The 19,300-nt window shown below is 48.5% G+C and overlaps 1 protein-coding gene across 6 annotated transcripts in view; it reads right to left on the bottom strand.

Annotated features, from left to right (window-relative positions):
* Prr5l (proline rich 5 like) overlaps positions 1-19,300 on the bottom strand; it is an 80,102-nt gene that overhangs the window by 31,443 nt on the left and 29,359 nt on the right. For all 6 annotated transcript variants that reach the window (XM_040284500.2, XM_040284492.2, XM_040284493.2 and 3 more), the window contains 2 exons: positions 14,682-14,730; positions 1,168-1,225 (listed from right to left, as the gene is read on the bottom strand). In XM_040284500.2, the coding sequence (XP_040140434.1) occupies positions 1,168-1,225; positions 14,682-14,730 (107 nt within the window). The remainder of the gene's footprint in view (positions 1-1,167; positions 1,226-14,681; positions 14,731-19,300) is intronic.

The raw sequence follows: 19,300 nt of genomic DNA on the forward strand, positions 1-19,300 counted from the left end.
AAGTTCCTCATCAAGGCCATGTGAACGTCCAAGTTTTACTGAGGACCTCTTTCATACGGCTGGTTCCCTGCATTTCCAAGAACTTGGAGTAACTCCCTCAGTGACTGACAGATGAGGAATGTGGCCAGGGACCATGCTTCTTGTCCCCCCCTTGTCTGGGTAGCTGCCTCCTCTACCTATGCATTCGTGAGACTCCAAGATGCACAACCTCACCGAGTTCCTGGTCAGAGCCACCTCAAAGTCTAGCCTCCACTGACGGGCGAACGGGTAAAGGCAGCACAGTGTAGCTACGCTGGAGTATTATTTGGCCTTTAAAAAAAAAGAAGAAAAAAGGGACAATATAATGCCTATTGGGTCTGGGTCCAGAAACCAGCTTGACTGTAAGTCAAGATCAAGGTCCTTAGGCTAGAGCAGGGAGGAAAAAAATAAGCTCCAGTAGGCATCCTACTGTGTGCCACATACAGTGCTACACCAGTTATGGGCCTTCTACTCCCTGCAAGCCCTCAACCCATGTCATCACCTTAAATAGGATAAAAACAAACTCGAGAACCTGGCAACTTGTCAAGTCGCCTGAGAAGTCAGAGCTCAGATCAGGCCCTGGGTGGGGGGAGCCCAGGCCAGCCGCCAGGACAGGCACAGGGTTGGCCTTCCCTGCCTCTCATACCAGCTCCGCCTGGTTCTTCTCAATCCTGTGGGTTGGCTTCTAAAATCAGCATAGACCAGGAAAGTCCTTTATCTATCAAATCCCACCCCATTTTTTGAGTGTGCGTCTGCTTATCCTAATGTCCTCCAAATAAGGGGGACACTGCTGTCTACCAGGATCCCAAGAAATATTACAAAGGCCAACAGGAAACAGCCAGAGGCAGAGCCAAGGGACTAGCATGGCGGAATCCACAGCAGCCCTTCCAGGGAGACCATCAGCATGTGCCCCGTGAAATCCCTTAACAAGGTCTCCAGGGCAGCCACCTGTGTCCCTTCACTCTTCAAAACACCTTCTGATTGCACTGCATGAGCGTGTGACTCAGACCCAAGTGCCACAGCAGAGCTGAGGGACAGGGTGACTCACTCGCGTGCAGCCTGCCCCTTTTGGACAGAAGCATCTCAGCTGTCCCAGCATCAAAGGCTGAGTCACAGGGGCCCCATCCACCAGGGCCGCCTTGTACTTGCCTTCGCACAGCTTGATCTTCTCCTCCACAAACGACAGTCCCTTTGCAAGCAGCTGGTTCTGCCAAAAGAGAACAAAGGACACAAGAATTGGCGACTCTGGAGCAACCAGCAACCAGCCCTCCTCCACCTCCAACAGAGGCCTGGCCCTGCCTGAGCGCAAGTCCTGCCTTCAAGGCCAAGGAGGCTTTTGTCCTCTTGGAAGGCCGAGGCCTGGGAGAACCAGGAGACACCCCAGAGCCAAAGCAGTGAGCAAGCGAGCAAGGGAGCCCGAGCCGAAGGCAGCCGCCACCCCCCACCTTGGGAAGAGATAAGGCACAGCCTCTGCTGAATTCACTACTGCTGCCACCCCATGTCCTGAGATCCCGATGAGCTAAACTCACAAAAGGGAGCTTTGAGGCGATGGGAAAATATGCAGAAATAGGCGTTTCAAAAAGATAAATTGAGAGTGTGTCACACTAGCACAAAAGAGATCGCATGCAAAATCCTGAGCAGCAGCAAGTGGGGGTCCGTGAGTGCCCCCGGGCCTGGGGAAGCTGTGGACAGATAGCCAAGTCCTCCTGCCACGGCAGCTGGCCATGGGTGAAGGTCTGCATGGATCCCGGGCTCTTTCAAGTCATTTCATTCCATCCTACGAGGCTGAATGAGTGAACTACTAGCCTCACCTACTGGTGGTCAGCGAGCCAGGCCCACAAGACACGGCGGACCTTCCTGCTTCTGGGAGCTAGGCTCTTCCCACTCTGCTTCTCCGTGTTCCAGCACGTCTTCCCACCCAGACCCTCTCCTACCCTCCCAGGGCTACAGCTGGTCCCTTGGTGAGTCACAGAAGCTCAAGGATCAGTGAGAGCTGGTGCCTCTCCACTCACCTCTCCTTAGATTACTGGAGGCCTGTTCTTGTGGGGAGGTGAACAACGAGGGCATGCATGCTTACGAAAAAAACACTGGCCTTCACAAAACCCTAAGGCCCTTTCACAACAGTGATGAGAACATAGCACAGTGGAAAGAGCCTGGGTACCAGAAAGTTCAAGTTCCAGCTCAACTACTTTTTTTCCCCCCACTTACTGTATTACTGTATTCTGTTTTTAATTTGTATTTTGCGGGGGGGGGGGTACCAGGGATTGAACTCAAGGGCACTCGACCACTGAGCCATATCCCCAGCCCTATTTTGTATTTTATTTATAGACAGGGTCTCACTGAGTGGCTTAGCGCCTTGCTTTTGCTGAGGCTGGCTTTGAATTTGGGATCCTCTTGCCTCAGCCTCCTGAGCTGCCGGGATTACAGGCATGCACCACTGCACTCAACTATATATTTGCATTTTTATTTGACACATACTAGTGGGACCTACTTTTGGAGAACAGTGACATTCCAATACCTGTGTACAATGTGTAATGATCGGATGAGCATAACTAGCCTACCTGTCACCTCAGATATTTACCATGACTTTGTGCAAGGAACATTGCACATCCTCTCTACTAGCTATTTTAAAGTGTACAGTTAGTTGTTTCCAACCATAGTCACCCTACAGAGCTACAGAACGTTAGAAGCTAGTCCTCCAATCTAGCGGTACCCCTATGGCTTGGCTACTTCTAGCTATGTGAGTTGGAGCTTAATTTCCCTGAGCAATAAGTTCCTCATCTATAAAATGGCACAATATCAGCAATGTCATAAAGTTGCATAATCATTGGAAACCAATGATTATAAATACACACACAGTATCTCGTGTCTTCAGTAATCAGTGGTGGTGGTGGTGATGGTAATAGTTAACTATCTCAGCCCAACCACTTCACAAAAGAAGTGGGAGGTAAAGAGAGTCAGTAATGAATGGACCTTATCACATGTGCTCAGAGTTTATCAAAGACACCAGCCCCTTTTTGTGGCTGGGACACATAAACTGAACTTCATAATCCTATCGAGACTTGCAAGATATGACCTAAATCTGGAGAAGTGATTGGGCCACCACTTGGTTTCAAGATGGCGGCTGGAATCCCAGATCAAAGTTGGAACCACACGGTGTAGGAGGACTTTGCTAAAGCAAACAAAAACCAATTCCTTCACCAAGAATTATAGAAGAAGAGATAGGATTAAGATGTAGCCCTAATCCGTCCCCTAGTTCCCAGCCAAGTAAATGAATCCTGGCAGCTTCTGGGTCAGAAAGCAAGAAAACACCCCAGCAACAAAATCAGACTGGCAGGACCTTGTGACAGCTGAGCAGGATGTGCCAGGATTGCTCAGGGGTCCAATGATGTCAATCGCTCTGTCCAAACATTTCTGACACAGTCCCAGTTGTGGTCTGGAGTCTCTGCTTAGGGTTGAAGGGGCCTTAGGTGTCATTTAGTCATCCTCCCCTCTCCCCAGTCCTGTGGTCACACACACACAGGTTTTGTTGTTGTTTGGTACCACTGAGTCACATCCCCAGCCATAGAAGTAGGGTCTCCCTCCCTCAGATTCTAACTCGTGGACGTGAGGCTCAGCCTCCCAGACTTGGCCTTCATTTCAGTACAGGCTATCAGGACTAAGGACCTTCGGTCGGCTCCCTGCAACCCCTTTTTCTGCAGACCTGTACAACAACCCGACCGAGCTGCCCCTGCCTGTCCACACACCAGCGCACCCACAGGTGCAGCTGTGGCTGCCTGAGGGGCCCCCTCTCACCCTACCCCATCCTGGCCCTTAAGCTGAGCTGCCCGGCTCTCCTCCCAGGAGCACAGTCTCACAGTTTCCTGTGGCCAAAGGGTCCTCATTCCAAAGGCCTTGTGCTCTGAAGGACTCCCAGCTGGGGCCTGGCGCTGCCCACTGCCCGCTGCGGGTCCTCACATGTTGATCTTTCAGTCTGTGCTTTCTAAGCGAAGTCTGAGGAGACCCTGTGACGTGCACTGTGGCTGGGCCTCAGCTCCTGATGGTCCTGCCTCCCTCCACCTCCCTGGGCCTGCTCGTCACACCCCTCTCCATCCTACCACCCCTGTCCCCCTCCTCCTGGGTGGTGACAGGGTCATGTTGGCCTAGCTGCTGGTGCAGGGAGGGTCAGGGTTGGCTGTGTGCCTAGGGCAGAGGCCTCTGAGGGGCTTAAGCCTGCTCACAGGTCCTGAGACAGAGAGAGGGGAGGAAGGAAGCCTGGCCTCGGGCAGGCAGCAGTCCTGTATGTTTAGTCTAAGTGTCTGTTCTTTCCAGATCCCACCTCTCAGGACTCCCACCCCTGTCACGGGCTGATTCCAGAAGGTTCTGAGCAGAGTGAGTCAGAATGAGACAAGACCCCTTTTCCCTAGTGAAACTGCAGACCCATCACCTCCCCAGCCAGAGAGCCCTCGGCCAAAAAGCAGTCACGTTATACAGCGGCCACCTGGGAAACACCTTGGGCCTCGGGAAGGGGCCGGCGTTGCTTAGGGCACCCTCCTCCTGCCCCTCAGTGAACTAAACAGCACTTTAATGAAGAGGCAGAGTGGTCCGGAAGGGAAGAAATGGTTGGCATTTTTTCTAAGACATAAAAAAATGGGCTGTAAACAGAGAGATGAGGCTCAGTTAGAAAAATGCAAACAAAGTCGCCTTGGGAACGGCACCCGGCCACCACCACGCAGCCTGCAGGAGGAGAGAAAACCCAGCCCATCTGGGGAAGCCGAGGCAGGGTGGAGACCAGGAGAGCAGGGTGGGGCTCCTTGGCCTCGTGCACCTCCTGTGAAGCAGACACCCCCCAACCAGGGAGCACAGAGTGGTGAGGGTAGCACCAACCACCTCTTCTTGCAGGAGGGACTTTCAACACAGAGCAGGGACTCCATGCAGAGGCTGCCGGCAACTGCAGTGTCCCCTGCCTCAGCCCTGGTGGTGACCACAGTAAGAATGGCCGTGGGGTCATTCACTGTTTTCACTCTCAGGCTCCGAATGTCACTCTCTCATGCATTACCTCATTTTACCTCTACCATGCACCTATCCCCTTTTCACAAAAGAAACTGAGACTCAGAGAAGCAACCAGCAAATGTGGGATCAGAATTTCTACCCAGATGGCTCTGAACCCCAAATCCATGTATTTCCCCCATTACAGCATATTCCTCTGGGTTACCTTAGCAAAACAAAACAAAACAAAACAAAAAATAAATAAAAGCTAAGATGCAAATAGCCATCCTGTGTTGTAGGCTCACTATGTACCAAGCACTCTGTGTCTGCCACCTCCCTTAGTAACCACATTAACCTTATGAAGTGGGTACCATGATCACAACCAGGTTATTGCTAAGGGAAACGAGGCTCAAACAGGTTAAGAAACAAGCCTAAGTTCACACAGCGGATTGGACTCCAGACCCACCTGGCTGAAGGGTTGGTGCTTTTCACCATCATGCTGTCCTGCCCTGAGGAGGTTTCTTGTGTCCTTGCCCACAGAAGAAGCAGATGGAATCCACTTCAGTTTAGACCCAGCTGGCCCAGTCATCGCAGGCCACGTAACTAGATTCTACCCCAGGCCTTCCACCCACCTGGGTTCTTTCTGCAGCCTAGTCCTGCTATCAGCTTTCCAACTCCCATATCTCCAAAAGGACTCTTCCAGGACCCTCCTCTCCACTACCACATTCCGTGTCCAGCCCAAGTGGATCCCATTCCCAAACAAGACATTCCTTCCCATCCCAGAGGGGCCTCGTGGCTGTGCTGCTCTGCCTACGGAGAACACATGCGAGACAACAATTCCAGCCAGGCATGTGTTTCCGGTGATATCCGTGTCTTCAAAGGTTCCTGTTATTGGCAAGGACCCAGGGATGGAAATCACAGGTCACCCCCATTTCTATCCGGCACGACTTGGAAAGGCCAGCATGATCTCTAATGCTATCTGCATTTCCTGTGAACCTGGTCGCCCTCCTGAGCAAGCAATAAAAGTCTCACACACACAGTCACCCCCAGGCCCAGAGAGTTCTTAATAAACCAGTCCTGGTATGGGCGGGTGGGATGAGATGGAGCAAAAACCCAAGACAGAGACTGAAAAGATCAGTCACTCAGCAGTAATCCTGGTTCTCCACTGAGTACCAGTTTCAGCCACCATGAAAGGGAGAAGTGGGGCTTCTAAAAATTATTTTTTATCAGGAATCAGGAAAACAGACCATATCTGATTTGCTAGACACTCAAAACAAACAAGCCAAATCCCTGAGCCTCCTCCCCCTGGGTCTTTTCTCAAGGCATGCCTGGAGGGCATTTTTACATTTTATGTTCTAATCCAAGAAAGAGGCTTTTCTCCTGTGGTCAGATGACCTGGGTTGGATCTTTGCTCTGTAATTGACTATGAGCTCAAAGAACCTCCCCCCCCCTCCCCGAGCCTTAGTAAGCAGCTATAAGAAGGGGATATATATAATAACAGGATCTCTCCGTCCTGGGTTGTCAGGAGGGATAAAGGATTGTCAAACGGGTTGTCATACTCAAGATGCACCAGGATCCCGGATGCTCATGAAAGCCCACAATGCTGGGTCCCAACCCTGCATTCCTCATTCCGGTGGTCTGAGGGAGGGCCTGAGATTCTGCTTTTTCACACATTCACAGCTGCTGGTCCAGGGACCACACTTTGAGAACTGTTGTCTTAGCACAACACCTGGCACAGGAGTACTTGAAAACACCGGCTGACATCACTGCTATGATTCTCTCCTCCCTGCAGCTCTGAAAGAACTTCAGAGAGAAGGCTTTCCAGAGTGAACAAGGGTTCCCAGGGCAGCCTTTGCTCCTCATGCAGGTTTACTCTTTTCTTCAGGACTAGATTTGCAACATCTCCCTCCACCTTATAGGCCTCCCTTCCCCTTGATGCCCTAGACCTGGATCTTGCCATTCCTTGCATGCTGTACAATAAATCAGCCAATTTCATATATAATGGGTTTCTGAAATACATCCTGATATGGAAGAACACACTCAGGTGATAGAGGGGAAGTCCCTTCCACAGAGCACGGTAAACTCCCTAATCACCTGTCTCCGGAGCCCATCTCTGGATGACATCTCAGCGTTTCGTACCTATACACTCCTTTCTTTCACAATTGAATGTGCGATAACTTCAACGCAGTGAGGCGGAAGATTTGACATTTCGGCGTGCCTATTGATTTTCACCTTCGTCTCAAACATGTTAAGACCGTGGCTGTCCATTTCAAGACCCATTTTCCCACTTAGCTTCATTATGTATGAGAAAATCGCAATAAAAATTGCAAATAATTGCTCAAAATTCAAGTAACTGCTGAGCAGACTAAGCACAATGAAGCCACCTCTAAGTGACCGCTGGCTGGTGGGCAGCCTCTAGGGGATGGGGGGCCACCAGCAAGCAGGGTAGGCTCCCTCTCAGCCCTGGTGAGCTCAATCCCATTTTCTCCCTCCGGCGGCCAAGGGGAACTATCTGGGCCACCTCAAAGTTTACAGCCTCCACCAGACCTTGACCGTTCCAAGTACTGTCCAAATCCACAATGCAACCTTCATGACCTTCCCACCCAAATAGAACACAAGGCTCACCCATCCCCGTCCTCTCATTGGAGCCCAGTGCATCCACAGCCCCATTATACATGGGCCCCAATTCTACCTCCAAAGCAGAGCAAATGTGGAATTCCCTTCACTCCTTGAGTCCACCAAATGACCTCTTTTTTCCACTGGGGGAATCCTGCTTATTAGAGAAGCCTTCTCAAGTTGATCAAAGAAGAGCCAACATTTTTCTCCCTTGTTCAACTTGTGTTTGGAAATTACTTTGTTTTTTTTTTTTTTTTAGAGAGAAAGAGAGAGAGAGAATTTTTTAATATTTATTTATTTTTTTACTTTTCGGCGGACACAGCATCTTTGTTGGTATGTGGTGCTGAGGATCGAACCTGGGCCGCACGCATGCCAGGCGAGCACGCTACCGCTTGAGCCACATTCCCAGCCTCCGGAAATTACTTTGGCCACTCTGTCCGCTCTCCACCCCATGTGCTCTGAGTCCTATCTGTGTCCCTACAAGGAATGTCCACTGCTGGACCTGTTTTTTTTTTTTTTTAACTGCGAATAAAAAGTTTAATTTTAGAAACTGAAACCATCATTTGTAAATACACTAAAGCAAAGTCTACTCAAATTGAGAGCGAGCGTAGTTACAGTATTAATAGAAGGACAGTTTCCTAGGGGGCCATGGCAAAGGAGCGAGTCGCCTCACCCACAAAACCTAATGGTCTGAAATGACGTAGAATAGGAACCTTTTTCAGATGTTAAAGCAAACACTTAAAAGAATCTGACAACTAATAATTTCACTCTGATGTCCTCGGGATTCTAAAATAGCCTAGTGATGGTTGAATCTTCCCTTATTATAAAAAAAGAAAAATCTAAATGCCTAAGGCTAGTCTCATGGCTGTAGCCTGTCAGATGCCCCCGTTGGTCACTATAGCCTCCAGGGCCGGGCTGTGGTCCCAGCACCTGGGTCAGCGCACACAGAGCTCCACTGCTCAGGGACACTGGGTCAGAGGCGCCAGACGAGGTCAACTGCCACACTCTGCACTGGCTGAATCCTCAGCATAGACACACACGGGACTCCGATCTCAAGGAGTCAGGACAGATAGTTGGGGACCTCTGAGTGAATGAACGGGCCATGCAACTCTGAATGTAAAGACCTGAAATGGAACATGTCCGTGACCACGTCACTGCAACTGCACACTCCATGACTCACCCAAGTACAATTTTGTTTTCAAACACTTTGTCTCTGCATAAACAGCTTCCAGAATGTTCTCTCCACTCCTCAACACATTTAAGAGCCTGCCCCATCAGGATGGCTTAGGCTCTACCTCCTATTTACAGGTTTCATTTCACAGCCACAAAAGCTGTTTTGTTGCAATTAAAGCAGTATTTAACTAAAAAAACAGTACCTGGTTCATGGTTTTTACACAATTGAACAAAAAGCCTACAGGATAAAACTGTTTACATCTTGTCTCCATTCAAGGAAAACTCATTTCTGACCTCTAACTTTTAAAAAACATTGCAGTCATTAATTAAAACCTAATCACCCCACTTCATAACCAACGAGACAGGCTGCTTCCAGTGGGCTCCCCAACATGCTGTGACCTGGCCCGACAGGAGTAAGGCACGTGTGATGTTTCGGTGCAAGCCGGCAGGTGGCCCCAGATGCTGGCCTGGTGTCCCACATGGCCCTGTTGGGCAGGTCACAGCCCTGGTACGACAGCCAGCCAGCACTGCCGAGAGTGAGTTCAATACTGAAAGTAGATCAAGGGAAAATTCACTTTCAAAAAGATAAGTTTTTCAAAATGCTCCATCATGTGCCGGGGCTGGCCAAAGCTGCCATTCTCCGTGGGCGTGCTGAACAGCTTTTCCGAAGGGATGGTAACTTCTGAGGGTCAAAAAATCTGACGGCCAAAGTGGACAGCCCAGGCCAGGATGACCGCTTGAGGTTCCAGTAGGCCAGTGGGTCACAGCTGTGCTCCAACACCTCCTCCTCCAGGTAGTACCATGTCTTTGAGCAGCCTCTCCCGCCCGTCTCACCCCTCCACCTGGCCACCAACAACCACAGGCTCTCCCCTCCGCCAGAGTGTCTCGATGGGGGCCCTGAGTCACGGCCATCGGAGGCGGCTGTGTCCTCTGAGGTAGAATTCAGTATTTCTAGCTCCCTGATTAGATCCTGCCTGTACTGCTTGCCTCCTCCTCCGTGAACAGGGAGGCTTTGTAGAGAGGGTTATGCTGGACCTGTTTTTACATCTTTGCCACCCAACCTGCTCTTCAATTCAGGCTGCGCTGTGCGTTACCCATAAAGATGCATCTTTACCCCTGTGCTGTCTCCAATTTTAACTCCATGGTCACCGGGATGCTTCCTAGGGGTCTCCTCCTTTAGCTCCATGCCAGGTGCCATATGTCCTTAATATTCTTTGGTGATGATGAGCTAGGGGAAATTGGCTTCCTGGGACTCTTGCAGATGTGAGAAGCAAATTGAAAAAAATACTATATGTTTGTGTATGTGCTATATATGCACACACAGGCACACACACACACACACACACATATACTACACACTACATGGCACCTATGACCTACTGGCAAATGGGTGACTAAATTTCCCTTCTTCCTAGAACTAGCTCACTCAGACTCTACACAAGTTTCTGTACCAACAAAACTCTAGTTTCAACAAAAGGGATGGAACTTTCTGGGGCAGAAGAGAGGCCTTTAACAAACAATGCAGCCTGCTGACGGCAGACAGTGTTCTGTGTGGCCCAGGCCCACCCCTCATGCCTGAAGCACCAAGGTACCCAGCAAGGAAATTAAAAAAAATAATAATAATAATGCAGAACGTTTCACATCATCAGTTTCAAAAGTTATAAGGGACCAATTATCCTCCGGAGCTGGTGCTAGGATATAGAGTTCCACTTGGAAGACTTAATTTTCCTTCCGGGCACAATTCAAAACAGACAGAAGGAAAAGAAAAAAATCGATACTGGAAATGTCAGAGATTTTTCCAGCCAGTGTCTCGTGGAAATCTTTCCAGGCTTCTGTGGATCAAACAGCCCGACTTCTCTGTGTGCAGACCCAAGATAAATATCATTTTTTTACCTGCTTCCCGTGCCCTCACCTCGGGTCATTTTCATTATTCTTCACAGGTGGATATTCTTTCTATGAATCTTTCTTTTAAACTGTAAAATGAAAATGCTCAGAGCCTCTCTGTGGCTCTGCAGGTGGTGAGCTGAGCTGGAAGGCGGGTCCCAGAGGGGACAGACCTCATTGCTGAATGCATGAGCCTGGGGGTGCCCATCGGCACTGAGGAGCCCAGCACCCACTCTTCACCTTCCCACGAAGCCATATCCACAGCTGGGGTGACTTCCCTGCCCACCCTGGGCTCTGCTGAGTTGGGGGGACTCCCTTGCCCACCCTGGGCGGTGCTGCTCCTCTGCCCTACACCTTCCTCTTGTCCTCTTGCTGGGGAGTTCTTTCCCGAGCCCTTATTAGCTTTCCTTCCTGACATCTCAATGGTAGCTGAAGGCCAGCTTGCCCCTATGAGCCTGGATTGCCCTCCTCACATGGAGATTTCTCCTGAAATGGGAATGGCTTTGAAACAGCTCCTTTTCAAGTAGCACCTGGCACTGGGCTCTAACCCAACTCTCTTGAACCACTTTCGCAGATGGGGCCATAGTTGGGGCCACTTACCCTATTATTCTTTGCGTACTGTTTTTCTTAAATCCAGTCACTTTGTATGTGGGTGCATGGGTGTGTGTGTGTGTGTGTGTGTGTGTGTGTGTATGTTGTTACCGGGGATGGAACCCAGGAACATTCTATCTCTAAGCTACTTCCCCAGCCCTTTTTATTTTATTTTGAGACAGGGTCTCATTACGTTGCCCAGGCTGACCTCAAACTTGGAATCCTCCTGCCTCAGCCTCCTACAAAGCTGGGATTTCAGGTGGGCACCACCAAGCCATTTTTTAAATGTCACTGTGTTTAAAAAGGAAACTGTAGGCACGTCATTTACCATAAGCACAGTATCACTCAATGATCAACTTAATGCAAACAAATAATGTTACAAAATCCTAACTAAACCATGTCCCTAGCACAGGCACCACATTTGAGGCCTGCTCCTACTCCCTCCTTAAACACAGGAGGTTGCTGAGTCCCAGAGAAGGGCACAAGACACATAACATGGCCCAAGAACCTCCGGCACAATCATAAGGGCTAAAGGAAAATTAAAAAACGGGAATACTTTTGAAACACAAGCTCTAACATTATCCAGTGCCACTGTGTATTGTGTTACCTGTAATCATTTTGGGTATCTCTGATAAACAGCCCCTCCCTGCTCTTCGAAGAATCTATTATGCACTCTACAGAGAGTGGGGAACCAAGTATTTAAAAAGCAACCAAAGGTCCTGCACCCACATTTTGAAAAACCATGTCTTCAAGAGCCTTCTTTCCTTAAATAAGAAAAATCCCAGATTCAAAATTACAAAAACCATGCTGAGTACGATGGTGCACACCTAATCCTAGAGGCTTGGGAGGCGGAGACAGGAGGATTGTGAGTTCAAAGCCAGCCTCAGCAAAAGCAAAGCACTAAGCAATTCAGTGAGACCCTGACTCTAAATAAAATATAAAACATAGGGTTAAGGATGTGGCTCAGTGGTTGAGTGCCCCTACGTTCAATTCCTGGTACCCAAAATAATAATTAAAAAAAAAAATAACCCTACTAAACCCAGCCCCCAACCCCCACACCCAGAAACAGATTTCGTAGACATTCGCCAAGCAGCCTCTCTGATTAAGCCCCTGATAGGAAGTCACAAGTGGTTATTAGTTTTTCAATGCCTGGCATGCTTTGTAAGCAGTATTAACCGCCCCCAAAAACCTCAGGGCTTCCCAGATAAAGTCCCCACCCAAACATCCCTCCCCACCCGACCTAGGGTAGCCCCCAACGCCAAGAGACGCTGACATTTAAAACCTGATTGAAACCACACCAAACCCGGCTCCTTCAAAGGTCAAGGAGGAAGGCAGCCCAGCCCAGAGGGCCCCTCCAAGACTGTGAAAAACCACTCTCTGTAACTGGACGAGAAGTCAATCCACAGAGGCAGCAGGCAGTGAGCCCAAGGCTGACCTTCGGGTCAAGGGCAAAAATGATTCACATCTGCAACCAATTCTCTGTCTGGTTCTTCCTCCTCATGCTTCTCTCCCCCTGCACAGGAGTCTGACCCCATCAAATTCCAGGCTTCTGTTGGGTCCTGCTTGGTCTCCATTTAGAGGAGGCATTTTTGGGCTGATATTTGTCGTTCTTTTGAAGCGTACATAAAAGTTTGAGCTTCCTGAATCTTGGAAAGAAAAATAATATAATGGAGACTGCACTGTTTTTTAAAATTTGAAATGTCTTTAAACTGTCTTAAAAAGTATGCTCCACTTGGAACCCACCTGAAACCCAGATCCTTAAGCAGGGCTCTTATTGTTCCACTAAAAAGAAGGCGTTAACCTGGACACGGTGGCACACTCCCATAATCCCAACAGCTTTGGAGACTGAGGCAGGAGGATCACGAGTTCAAAGCCAGCCTCGGCAATTTAGTGAGGTCCTAAGTAACTCAACAAGACTCTGTCTCTAAATAAAATATTTTTAAAAAGGATTGGGGATGTGGCTCAGTGGTTAAGCGCCCCTGAGTTCAATCCCTGGTACAAAACACACACACACACACACACACACATACACACACACACACACACACACACACGACTCATATAATAAACATGATTACTCTCTCTCCTGGTTTTTGGCAGTAACTAAGCACTTTATAAATAACTTATCTTTAGTCTTTATCACAACCCTATAAGGTTAGGTCCTATTACCCCTTTTTTTACAGAAAAGGAAACTAAAACACAGAGAGGTGAAGCAATCTGCTCAGGGCCACACAGCTAGTGAACAATTATGCTGGGCTCAGTCTGCCTCAAAGGTCCATAATCTTGATCACTAGCTTCAGCTTCTGACATGCTAGGTGCCCAGCGCTTCAAGTGTGTTATTGCATGCAAACCATATAGTAACCTTATAAGGTAAGCTGTATTTTATTCCTGTTTCACAGATGAGGAAACTGGGGCACAGAGAGATAAAGCAGCTTTTCCAGCCCACTCAGCACACAGTGAGAGGTGGAGACTCCAACTTCACTAAAGTGTCACCCACTCAGTCACCGTTGTTCATTGTCTCCGCCCACCGTCCCCCACATACTTGCCTTGGGTTATTCATGAAAGCAGCTTGTGTCTGTGGATTAAAAATGATCCTCTAAGTGGATCTGGAACCTTGAACTCATTAGCCCCACAAGAGTGTGTAGGCAGGAGGGAAGATTGACATCTAATCCAATCCTGCCTTCAACAGAGCAGCCCAGGAGCCTGTGACAGGAAATGGCTGGCTAAAGGGCACGTGCTCTTACACCCAACTAGCTGTCACCCACAGGAGTGGGAGGGGATACCCTGAGAGCAGGGATTCTCAGGGTGTGGTTGGGGACCCTGGGGGCTACTCTAGACCCTTTCAAGGGACCCACATGGTCACAGCTATTAGCTACCTTTGCGTCTCCCTGCATGCACAGTGGAGTTTCCCAGAGACCACGTGACCTGCGCTATCCCAACAGACTGAAGGGGAAGCAGACAGGAGACTCTATCCATCTTCCAGGAAGCCAGATGGCACTGAGATTTTTCCAACACAGAAGACGGTGTCCATCCTCTCACTATTTTTTAATTCTGAAAAAGCTATTTTTCATAAAAGTGATATTTATATGACAATGTAATCGGTTTCAATGAATTAAGACATATTTTTTAAAGCTTCTTGGGCTTAATTTCTAGTATGGTAAAGACTGACAGATATAACCTGAATAAGCAGCAATTTCTAAGAGCATAAAGGAGTTCTGGGACCAAATAGCCAGAGCAAAACTGCAGCGGGGTGGCTGGAGTCTCCATTACCTGCAGGGGTCACCTGGTGCCCTCGCAGCAGCAGCCCTGCAGGGCACGGTGTGTATGTGGGTGTGGGTGTTGAAGAACACCCAGGTGTATAGAACATGGCCCTTCAGCTGCGTGACCCCACATGTGTGACAGTGATGGATTCTCCGACGCACCCAGCTTACCTGGAAATAGTCTGTAATAAACGACCCAAGTTCACTCTTCAGCAGGCGCCTGGGGAGAGAGAAACACGGTCAAGCAGGCCTCGGTGACACAGCTCATAGTGACCAGTTCTCAATGCAGGGCCATGACAATGTGCTCACCAGTGGCATAAGGGCTGAGGCCCAGCCTGAGCAGGGAGGGTACTTTCCTGGGTCCTAGTAATGCCCTCCACCCCCAAGGTCATCACAGCTGTGAAATCCTAGAAGGAGATTTGCTCCTTAGTTTGCTCTGTAAGGGTGACTATCAGCAGAGGGCGGCTGCGGGAAATCCCAACTCTAACAGAGCCGGCTGGGGCAGGCCAGGACACCCGACTTTGGTGAAAAAAAGAAAAAAGAAAAAAGCAAGAAGACAGACACAGCATTTTGCAACCTTCCATATTTATAGAGCCCTTCATAGTGTAAGAAGCGCTTTTCACACATTCTTCAACTGAGGATTTGGTGTGTATGTGGGAGGGTGTAATTATTATTCCTCCTGTACCCATAAAGAAATCGGGCCTCACAGACTTGCCCCAAATAGGGGCAGAGCCAAAACTGGAGCCCAGACCTTCTGCAACATCTTTTCCCATAACCCCATCTGTCTCTCCTCCAAATCCATCAGAGATGCCCAGACTTGACATTCAACTGGGCACCATGGTTCGGGCAGTCTCACCACTGATCACAGAGGGTCTGAGGCCGTTTTCAAAACGGACCACAAAGGAAAGAACAAAGAGATTCTATTGACCCAGGCGAGACATTTACTGTGCTGTCCTGTATTTGCCACATAACATCATGGCACCAGGAGTACAAAGGTAAACAAGACAGGCAAGACCCCCGTGGAGTTTCTATGTTTCTATTCATGGGTGTGTGGAGAGGGGTAGAGATAAATAGCATTTCAATAAATATACTCACAAGGTATTTCCAAAGTCTTAAGTGCTAAAAAATGAAAATAAAAAACTGGGAGTTGGGCATCCAGTCTCATTTCCCTATGACAAATAAAGGGACCATCCCTACTGTTGCGTCGACACATCAATCCAGAGAAGATGAAGCAGCTAAATACAAGAATAACTGGTTCCCAAGGTCCAATGTGTTCTTGTGGGAATAACATCATCACGACTTCAAATGATTTCCTTTGCTCACCCCACCAGCTCTGAGTCTTAAAGAGCAAATGCTCAAACTTCCGACAACCCTGAGTATGCACTAACTCCCCAAAACATGCTGGCACATGTCACTGAAGGCTGAACGGGAGGTTGTTACAGCCAGATGTTGTTAGGTACAGAAAATAAGCAAAAGAATACTGAGAAAAGAGAGAAACACTCATGATCTAAAATTTAAGAGTGAGCCCCGGAAAGATACAAAACGTGTCAAACAAGAAAAATATCTTCCTTTTGCCTCAGCAGAAAATATGTCCCATGGTAGATGGAACATTTTGAGATTCAAGTTAATGGCAGGTCCCTAGAGAGCTACCCTCTTGACACACCCCAGGGGTTCTCCCGGATCTGGCCAGGGATGGGGACATCTTCATCCAAAGTCACTGCACTAAGAGCAGGTGGATCCCTGCTGGTCTTCCAGGCTGAGGCTAGGACAGGAAACAGCACCCTAGGAAACAGCCCCACATAGAGGGAGGAAGAAGAGATAAGGAGTCTGCCTCTGACCACAGGAGAGAGAAACACCTCCTAACAAAGCCTTGGTGGCTACTGGGAAGTCTCAAAACCACAAAGAAGCCAAGCTCATGAAAAAGTAGAAAAACAACTCCTGGTAATGGCCCCTTGCCGTGGACGTTTACAAGGTTGGCTTGGGCGCTCACCATGCTAAGGGCACACTGTGGAACTGGGGTCCTGGAACCTGGGCTCAGAAAGCACTGTGCCCCTGATGCTGTGGGGAAGACGGAAAGGGAAGGCGGTCGAGGAGAAGGAGAGACCTTCAAGATGCAGAATGAGGGCACTTCTTGGAGCATCAGGGCGGCAGGATCTTGGCTGGCATGATGATTGTGACTTGGAGCTGGACATGGCTTCATAAGTGACAGCTGTCCTGGGACATGTACAGTGGTACTCAAGGAGTGTGTGATGCCACCCAGTTGAAGATCCCCAGCAGCCTCCCTGGCTCCCTCCAGGGAGAGCAGAAGAAGCTGCTCCCTATGGGGGGTGTGGGTGCAGCACCCACTCACAGTTGCCAGGGCTGCAGCAAGCCACAGAGCACAACAGGAAGGCCAAGCCGTAGGTCAGATCAGCTGATTCAGGAAAGAAGTCAAGAATGGATTTGATACAACTGCCAAGACAGATTTAGTCAAAGGGCCTGGAGCTAGAATCAGCCGTCCCAGGGGCGAAGGGATGGTGGACAAGAACACAGTGGGATGGGAAGAGAACGTCTCCACCATCCGGATACTGACAATTACTTCTTTACTACTCCAGAGCCAGACACAGAGTTGGGAACCTGCTTTAGACACTTGAAATGTAGTGGACTACAGTAGAACCACATGCTCATCCTATTAACTAACCCTGAGTTCAAGACCCTCTCCAGAGTGATGGACAGAGTTATCTGAGCAGAAAAGACCCATCTGAAAACCTATGTCAAGACTGGGTGGCAAATCAAAATGCCCTGTTTCTCTGTCCCTTACAAAACCCTATCTTCTGTCTGAGCAGGTTATGAGGCAGGGTCACTGCATATATGTACAGTTTTCACTGTAGCCAAATAGGAATCAAGTAAAGAGCTGATTTAAAAATCATGGTTCATCCATACACACATTCTTTGCAATTCTTTGAAATTGTTAAAAAAAAAACCAAGAAGTACTGTAAGCAACAATATGAAAATATGTAAGTTATATTAAGCATAAAGATAATAAGATGTAGAATAGTGCGTACACCAGGGGGCCTTGTCAAAAGAGAGGATAAAAACAGGAATACGTATTTTTATTTACATAATACCTGGAAATTCATTGGTTAATTCTGCTCTGACAACTTGCTGTTTGAGTCTGGATGAGCTGTATAATTTGGTTTCCAGTAGGCCCTTCAAACCAAAATAGATGACACTTTTGATTTTTCTAACACAAAAAACACATGTGTTTTTAAAAATCACATATAAAAGCACTGGATCATGTGTCCTCCTGGTGCACCCAGGCAAGGAATTGGAGGAGGTTGAAGCTGTCACTGAAATTTAAACAAGGCAACACTCCAGCAAACGGTATTTCCTGAAGTTACAGGGAGATGCTGGCCAACAGATATCCCACCCCATCAGACCCCAAGTCCAGGCTGGGGACCTCATATATAGGAACCCATGTTGTCAGCTGTGTTTCCAGATGAGCTCCTTACAAGGGCAGGAAGAAACTCTGGAATTATCAGCTACTGTTACCATACTTATCTTTGAGGAGGAGGTTATGGGAACTGGGCTTCTGGGAAGCGGGTGAGAGATTATCCACTGTGTACCTTGTTCGAGGTTTAACGGTTGGAACCACATGAATAGAGTCCTATTCAAAAACAAGTCCCAAAGATTCTAAAATGAACAATAACCACTGCCAAGGTCACCACAGGATGGCCTGAAGCCTGAGAAGGAATGGTAGGAGGGAGTCCCCAGCAGGGCACATCAGGAAGTAGGTTGGGGTCAGGGTGACAGAGAATTCAGAAAGCCCTGGGAACCTGCCCATCCAGGCTGGTCACCTGAGAACCTTTGTCCTAAGGTGACAGAGAACAGGAGGAGGTGAGGAAAGGGGGCCAGGGCCCCTTCCACACTCCCCATCTAATCCATTCTGCTTGTACTTGGGGTACAAGGAAACCAAGTTTGGACAACCTACTCTTGCCTCAGCTGGACTGAGAGGAAGGGGTCCTCACACCTCTGTCTTGATGAGGCCATCTCCAGTGGAACTTGGCAGACACTTCCCCACGAAACAGACACTCTCCCCCTCACCAGAAAAAAAGGAAAGAAAACTGAGAGCAGAAACCCCACTAGTTAATTCTTTGGAAACCTGCTATGGGTTAGACATGGAGTTTGATTCAAGGAGACAAGGACGAGACAGAACTCAATGACTTTCTCCTCCCCAGGGCACAGGAGGTTCATCTTATCAACGATTATCCTCAGAAGTTGAGAGTAAAAAGTATCAAGGCATCAGAGACACACAGGCCCGAATCACAGAGGAATACTTTTCCTGCACCGTAATCTTTCACACTAAGTTTGCCCACTTAGTTTGAAAAGCACAAGAAAGAAGAGAAAAGCAGGAGAAAGACAAATTTAAAAGAACATGGTTTATAGTTCCCCAGATGTGAAAAAAAAAATGAAAATTCTGATTCTCATTTCTGAGCACCTAGGTTCCCGTGAGGCTCAGAGGCCTAGAATTCAGCTGCCTCCCATCTACTTTTTCCATTCTTTCCTAGGGTTTCTTCCCTGTGAGCAGAAAAGCAATTACTTACCAAAAATAAAAAGTAAAATAAAATAATAAGGCATAAGAAACAGATTCCTCCTAGGGTGGAGCCTGACTTTTTTTCCAGTTCAAGCTTACTGAGCACTTGCTAGGCGCCAGGCACCAAGGTCAATAACGTGTGTTTCTACATTTAGCCTGAACCACAGTGATACCTCTGCTTTCAATATGCAAGGACACTGACCCCAGCATCGCGCTG

Source organism: Ictidomys tridecemlineatus, chromosome 4 (assembly GCF_052094955.1).
Source record: "Ictidomys tridecemlineatus isolate mIctTri1 chromosome 4, mIctTri1.hap1, whole genome shotgun sequence".
NCBI lineage: Eukaryota > Metazoa > Chordata > Mammalia > Rodentia > Sciuridae > Ictidomys > Ictidomys tridecemlineatus.